Source organism: Carassius carassius, chromosome 17 (genome assembly GCF_963082965.1).
Source record: "Carassius carassius chromosome 17, fCarCar2.1, whole genome shotgun sequence".
Classification (NCBI taxonomy): Eukaryota; Metazoa; Chordata; class Actinopteri; order Cypriniformes; family Cyprinidae; genus Carassius; species Carassius carassius.
Window position 1 is genome coordinate 16639740 of NC_081771.1, and position 8229 is coordinate 16647968.

General features: G+C 37.8%; 1 protein-coding gene across 5 annotated transcripts in view; it reads right to left on the minus strand.

Moving 5' to 3' along the window:
• LOC132161225 (lipoma-preferred partner homolog) overlaps positions 1-8229 on the minus strand; it is a 213443-nt gene that overhangs the window by 118763 nt on the left and 86451 nt on the right. For all 5 annotated transcript variants that reach the window (XM_059571144.1, XM_059571140.1, XM_059571141.1 and 2 more), the window contains 2 exons: positions 7935-8041; positions 2212-2334 (listed from right to left, as the gene is read on the minus strand). In XM_059571144.1, the coding sequence (XP_059427127.1) occupies positions 2212-2334; positions 7935-8041 (230 nt within the window). The remainder of the gene's footprint in view (positions 1-2211; positions 2335-7934; positions 8042-8229) is intronic.

Consider the following 8229-nt stretch of genomic DNA (forward strand, 5'->3'; position numbering starts at 1 on the left):
CCAAACCAGCTTCACTTTGCGTTTGCCGGAACTGAGGTCAAAGCCAGTTTCGCTCTGTATAAAAACAGAGCTTTTGGCTCCGATATGTGACCTCTTGACTCCTCATCACTCTGATTCCCAAAGGAATTTCTGCAGCGTTGCTCCATCAAGACTCTGTGTCTTAGGAAACATGACTATGGCTCAGATTCAAAGACTCTCTCTGTGTCGGATACATTTACTTCTTTCTTATACACTGTGTAAAATGCGGTACATCAAATGAGTAGGATTCCGAATGCCAAGGTATCATGATACAGTGGCCAAACAACAGCCCATCAGCATTGCTGCTATCCCATGAGGCCACGGGAACAAAGGAAGAGTCAGATTGGCAACACTTAAGAAACATGTCAGAGAAATGCAAGAATAGCACTTCTTTTCAAGTGTAAGCACCATAGGTGGAGTTCAGTTCATGAGTCTGAATTACTATTGAAATGGCCACACGCCACAGAAAGCTGAATTTGAACAACAGGAAAATATTCAATACAGGCAATGCATTCTGGAAATTTAAGTGTTCTTTCTTGCTTTTTTTTCTATCTATCTATCTATCTATCAGGGTGTTTCTAGTTCAGAGACAGCACTCTCTATTATTAAGCTTTGGCCATTTAATAAGGCAAGCTCTATCTGTGGTGCTGTTTGCCAAAAGAAGGGACTTGTGGTTGCTCCAAATGCGACAGCATTGACTCCGAATGCACTGGCCTACATTCATTGTGTGTTGAACTATTTAGTAAAGTGCCCTAGGGCTCAACTTGAGTGTCTGCTCTTAACTTCATTTGATATCTATTAATGATATGGGTCATTATAATTTTAGACTATAACACTTTCCAAAAATGAGAAATGACTGGTACACTTACACATTTTGATTTGCTTTTCATCTGTCTCGTTGTGCAACCTAAATTAGTTAATCTTTTTATTTATTGGGGGAGTGATAACAGGTTCCCAGAGTGTTTTGTTATTTTCTTTTAAAGAAGGGCCTCTGCATCAAAATTGATTCACTGTGGGAGTCAAATAAAGGCTAATGAATAAGTCAGAGATAGAAAATATATAAGAGATATTAAGTTCTTATTCAAGTCTGCAGCCTGCGCAGAATTATAGATGAAACTCTAGATGGATGACACCCTGTACCTCTTCAAAGACATATTCACACCAAGCATGAACATTCATAGTGAATGACTGTAGCAAAAAATTTGAACAAAAACATTGATTTGTTTATAGACACATTTACATTTAGCTACTGACTTGCCACCATTTTATACATTCTAAATTGCTCTATAATGGATAAATTAGCTACAGCCACAGTCTGATATTTAAACTTATTTTTAAGTTTTGGTCCTCAAATTTGAATGGCCACAGGCTACATTGTTTCATACCAGTAGGAGTCATTGAATTCCCTTACTCGCTTCGTTCTAACAAGCTGATTGGCTCGGGAACTAAACTTCGCTATTGTGTGTTGCTGAGAGACATAAAACAGTTGATTCTTTTTTTGGAATCATTTGGAAATATTTTAGTCGAAGGAGGTAAAATAGACAGGATAACTAGCAATATTGTTTTTAAAATGTAAGCTACTCAATATAAACTTTTCCCAATTAAAGCTGCAGTCTGTCGCCATCTCTGTTGGAAATCTGCAATTGCAGTTATTTGCAGAGTTACCATCTTTACGTGGGTTGGGCATTGGCACGGTTCCTCATTGCAGATCAATCTAATGTTTTGAGGAGTATGTGGATGTCAGTTATCGCGATCGTGTCGATATTTACTGTACTTTGAAATCACAGATTCTACGTCTTAAATGTATGACCCAAAAAATAATTTTCACCGGAAATTGTCATTTGAACAATTAAGTAACATGTCTGGCACTTTTGTTCTGACCAATTGAGACAAAAAAAGCATTACAACAAATCCCACTACCAATGGTGATTAAATTAACTATCGCTTAGCTCATATCACATCAAACCATGCAAATTATAGTTATTACACAACATTGTGTGACTGTTTTTTTTTTTGTGTGTTATGGACTGCAGCTTTTCAGCATTTGTATAAATTAAAAGCTATATTATATTAAATGCTACGATTTCTAAATCAGTGAAGCTTCCATTATGTCTTTTATGTGGGTTCTGTATTCATATATGTTAAGGAAACGTGGTTGGAGGTGGTTTGGGAATGTGTTTGTAATGACTGTACCTGCGGCGTGCGAGGTTTATAAGGTGAGCTGTTCTCTAGGTCGGCCAGGATGCTGGTCAAGGAGTCGATCTCAGCATCTAGACTAGAACGTCTCTCTTCTAGAGTTTTCCCGGGTCCTTTTATCTGAAACACACAGACACAGTAACCTGTAATGAAATTAGGTCTTTTTGAAAGAGGGTTGCTCTAAATCAGCTAACCCACTTAAATCGCACCTGAACATGCACGATACAATGAAAGAAAAATAACGAAATATTATACACAAAGAAGGCAGTTTAACACTCAAATACAGTACATCTTCCACTGTGGGCTACTATTACACAACACCTTAAGCATTTGGTGATTTATTTCTTTTGGTGATGTGTTTTGTCTTTTACATGTTCATTAAAATTAATCATGGCCTCAGACAATTGGCTGAAAGTGAACTACTGTAACAATAAGACACGATTGTCTGGGATAAAGTCTTTAGGAGAAAATCTCAGTGATGTGAAAGAATAAACAAAGAACAAATAATGCTTTGTTGGTGAGACAGCTCATCTCATATTAATTGAATCACCCCTCAGCTCTCTCTCCCTCTCACTCTGTCCGCTTTATCTGTTTTCACTCTACTTAAAAGTTTCACTGTCTCCCAAACTGACAATAACAAAGCTTCACTCTCACAAAGTTTTATTCACACTTGCAGGTTGCACTTGCCGTTGCAGGTTTCTTTTTAAGATGTTTACACTGAGGTAGCACGGCACATCCATAAATAAATATCTCACCTCACTTAATCTAAATATTGGGTCTCGCTTGATTCATGTGTCGCGCAAAGTGTTCTCACCAAGTCTCCAGGTAAGCATCCAACATCTTCTGAATGAGAATACAGTGTTTTGTGGTATAATAATTTACAAAAAGCATAACAATGTGGTGAGCATACAAGTATAGTAGCAATACTGGACACTGGAATACATTTGGAGACCCTAAAGTAAAGTTGGACGAAATTTGCTTACCTCTGTGACTTCATTAATTTCAAAAACATAAAAAATAAAAAATGAAGTCAATGAATGTCTGAATGTAATATTTTTAAATACGTTTAAATAAGTTATTCTAAGCACTATACTAGAGCAGTGTGGCACAATTGTTTAAATTGCCAAATTAATGACAACAGTTTCTAATGCAAAATATTGTAAGGCAAACTAAGGTCTTCCTAACTATTCTTAAGCAAAAACTGTATATATAACAATTTACTCTAAAGTCTGAGTCTTGGATGAGCAATACATCTGCAATCACCAACTCCTGTCCTTTGTGTCAGAGAGGGAGCAAAGAACAAAACTATCAAAGGCTTTTGAGGAATGGCAGCCATGTGACGAAAAAAAAAAAAAAAGGTGTGAGGGGCAGACTTTGACAGCGTTCTCGCTCCTCATCAAAGGGGGCACAACAACCTTCTCCCCTCACGGCTGAAGGACACTGATATCTCTTTTTGTCCTCTGCAGCTTCTTCTCTCTTTACATGACACTAGATAAATAAAAGTCCTTTATGTGCATTGACATAGCTTTGTGAATAGCTTTCGTTAGTGAGTATTCAACACAGTGCGGTCATGACATAAATTGTGGTTTTGAAATGAGGAACTTTTTTTCATAATAATAATGATAATAATTTGTGAATATACTGTAATCAAGGGGACACGCCCTGTACTTTTTTGCTGAGCAAAGACAAATATCAATAGAATAATTATACTACTGTTAAAAATTCGAGGTGGATGCATGTACTTACAGTAAAAAATTACAAAATAGTAATATTGTGAAATATTATTACAATTTAAAATAACTGCTTTCTATTGTACTATATTTTAAAACAAAATTAATTTCCTTGATGGCAGCAGTATTACTCCAGTCTTCAGTGTCACATGATTTTTCACAAAGCATTCTAATATGCCAATTTGGTGCTCAAGGAAAATGTCTTTCTTTAAATTATTAAATAATAATAGGAAGCTAAATCCTAATTTGCTCTAAATAAGTTTGGTCTACTTTAGTCTGCCTTTGTCTTTCAGATGAAGAGATGAGAGGTCTCAGGATTGCCGTGGCACTGAGCTCATAGGCCAGGATCAGTAGCTGCGTTTCCACTGTCGGGCCAAAAGCGGGCGTGCTAGAGTGTGCCACGGCCAGTCGCGTATCCACTGTCACTTCCGGTCCTTGATCGTGCCTCGTCGGTGCTTCCTCTAGGCCAACGGCCAGAGTTTTTTGGCCCAAAGAAAACCTTGGGCCAAAGCGAGCCAGCTGGGGCAAGAAGAGTAGTTATGAACAAAGGCGGAGTTTCTCTGCATCTGGATCATTTCAGAAAGCTAACCGCTATAACATCAGCCTTAAAAACCATACCTGCCTTGTATGGTGATACATATAATCACCATACAAGGCAGAAATATTTATAAGCGATGCAAAAGTCTATGCATGCTAGGCATCAACGTTACCATAGTAAGAATGGTAAATGCAACCGCTTGAAGAAATCAGACGTCAGCTTCTTATTCTCTATCACAATTGTGTATTTATTTAGTAACATTGTATTTATTGTGTAGTTATTTAGTGACTACAAATACACAGAAACAGACTCGACTGAATAAGCAGGCTATGTTCATAACATTTTATTTCTGTGTGACTACTTTTCAATCCTGATAAATGTAGGCTATCACTTATTATGGTAAAACATTGATGCTTTTGGATTACCTGTCACAACTTATTACAACCCTAGACAACCCCACAAGACCAGGCTCTAAAAAGCTTCCCAAACAATCAGGGGAAAGGTCAAACAAAGGTTTATATCATTAAAGCCAAGGTCCTGAACTAAGGTGAACTTGAACTAAAAGCTAACAGACTGGGGATAATTAATTAAGAATGAATTGTGCATGCTGAATGTGCGGTTTATTTGCACCTGCTGTTTGTGTTGTTTAGCAGCATATTCACTAAATTACTTATGCAAAACAGGTAACGGGCACAAACACTGTTACGGGGCTGCATGCTATTTGCATAGAGCAATTCCCGATCTTCCGGATTCGTTCCTAACTCTAGGATGCGATATCACATACTTTACTAGGCCTGTACAGCAGATACAAGAATATGAACTGGCTCTTCAAAGTCTGAAAATAAGAAAAGTTATAATGCATCATTTTAATCAGATGATAGCTTGCCTGTAGCTCAAACATAGTGTTGACAATGACAAGATCATGGGTTAAATTCCCAGGGATTGCATGGACTGACTATGTAAATGTGTAACGTAAATACACACACTGTAGTACTATTTCAGCACATGTACAGCCTGTTTAAAAAAGACTGCGTAGACAAACTACATGAACAAAAAGTTGCATAAATGTCCTGTGAATTAATTTAGAATAGTTTTTTTAACAGTTTATGTAAATAAGGGAAATAAATATAAAGTGAGTTCCATATGATTATGTGATCATAAGCAACTTCTTAGGCTATTTCCAAAGTGCAATTCCTTGTATTGTTTCATTATTAATTATACTGCACGCTGCAATTTATTAAAGGGTCAAGACTTTTAATTTTTAGACATGTTCCTATAGCAACCAAGACTGAGTCATGCACACACCATAAAAAGATCAACAACAGTTTACAGAAATAAAATACTGTAATAACATGTACAGCCCGTAGAAACTGCACATTTACACAAGTATGCAAGCATTTTTCCCTTCGGCCCCTGTTTTGTGAGCCATATTATGTGAATTATCTTAATTCCATTAGGAGAACTGGACAGGCAGTTCAATAGCAGGACATAGTGTAATGAAAGAAAAGGCATAGCAATCTAATGAAGTACTTCCAACGGTTATGTAAGCCATCCTTTTGCATTCTGGTAAGCACCGTTTGAAGAGAGGAAGCTGATTTAAGTGCTGAGTTTAATGAAAAACCACAGAGACAGATAAGTGAAGTTAAATAAAGACTGCATGTGTTGCTACGTGTTCTGTTACGGGAAACAAAAGAATTTAGGCCAAGTATCATTTGATTATTCACGTTCACTGCGCCACTCCGGCCTCTTCCTCTTGTTAGTTCTGCTTAGGAGCAGAAATAATTCAACATCCCCTTTTTCATTCATGAAAGATGTAGAAAACTGGAATTAGGGAAAGCTGCGGGTCGAGCGGATTGCCACTCTTTTACAGTAAAGTACCCACACGCACGTGAGCGTGTACATACTCTTATCAGAATCAAGAGCTAGCAGACTTCAGGGAAATGGTGTGATGAACACAACAAAATGTGCTTTGCTGTGGATTCTTCTCAATGTCATAGACCATCAGCTGTCACTGATCTCCTCTCGTCTGAGATGAAAAGCCGGTTAAACTGACTCTGGGATGCCACTCATTTCTACAGAGGAGTCGAGATCCTCGCCTTTACAGTCTGATGTCTTTTCTGTACCAGCCTAATTATCCCCTGATAACACCGTCTGCCATATGCTGACTCCATAGAGCTAGATCAACAAACGCGCTGATTCCCTCCGGACAGGCTTCCTCCCTTGCAGAGCAATGTTCGTGGGAAAGCGATCCAGTGGTGGGTTTTAATAGAGCAGAGAACATGCCTGTAGCAGCAGATAAAGCGGCCTTATTAAAAAAAAACACTACTGAACCCCTGATGAAGACTTTACAAGCGTCTGTCTGGTCATCGCTCCTCAGTGACTGGATCCTGTCTTGCAATAAACTACACGGACACATTATCAGCAGACCGAAGCAAAATCTGTGATGTAAAATTAAATCTATTCACATTATTTAGATCAAAGGCCTACTTCTAGAACAGTACAGAATGAGAGGAGTTTTTATTAGCAGTCCTTGCAATCCCTGGAAATTCATTACTTGTATAGAAATATAGACCTTTTGTACTGTATGTGTTAAATAATGATAATAATAATAATGTATAATTACAGTGAATATTAGTCCAAATCGGTTTTGAGAATGTAGTTAAATGGATGTTTGTTTCTGAGAGAGGACTTACTTCCTTAGGGGGAATATGACCGAGGTGAACCAATAGGTGTCAGCCTTCCCTGTGGCCTCACTCATTTCTAAACAAGTGCCAATGAACTAAAGAGGGATATAACCAACTAGGACACATGCCTAGTACACAGCCACAAAAAAAGACACAGACTTGGCTGGCCTTTGACGGTTTGTCGGTAACACACATGAAAAGGGACGTGAAACTTTCTTAAGAGACTTAAATTTATATTAGGGATTAAAAATCTGAGATCACACTGAAAATCGTGGATTCAAAGTCTGATTTACAACTGTTAAGTTATGGGATTTTGACAAAACAGCCAACAGAAAGAAAGAAACAGCATTTAAGATGTTGCTTCATTTCAGGTCACTAATCAAAATAAGCAAATTTGTTCACCATGTGAACTTTTGTGCAAAAGGTCTTTTTTTTGCTTCCACTGAAGCAAATAATTTGGAACACTCACAAATCATGTTTGATTTGCAAAAGCTTGCGCAGTTCATGCCAACCCAAGCCCATGATGTAATTAAAGCAAAAGGGGGGCATTCCAAATACTAACTATTAAGTACATACAGTAATAAATACTAAATGCTATTACAATGAAAAAAAAAACATTTCCCTTCATATGGTTAATATAATGTCATTTAAAATGTAAATAATAATAATAAAATAGCCAAATAAAACATTTTCACAAAATGGACCTTTGTACCCCACTGGAGGTCATATTGTATATTGTGATGACAGGTTTAGCCAGGTTTGTCTCACCTGAAAGCCAAGGGCGGCCTCATGGATTGGTGGAGGAGGCGGGAAGCTGGATGGAGGCGGGAGCCCACTGGTGTCAACGACAGGTGGAGGAGGTGGGGGATAGTCTCCTGTAAATAAAAGTTAAATAATTTCAGACAAGAAACACATTTAATGGCAGGCACCCCATGAGTCAATATGATAAACTCTCTTCTTCAGGGATGAATAAATGCACAACAGGTCAGAGTGGGTGGAAAACTGATAGATCAAGCTGACACAAATCTGACACACCTAGATGTCACAAAGAACAGCAGATGAA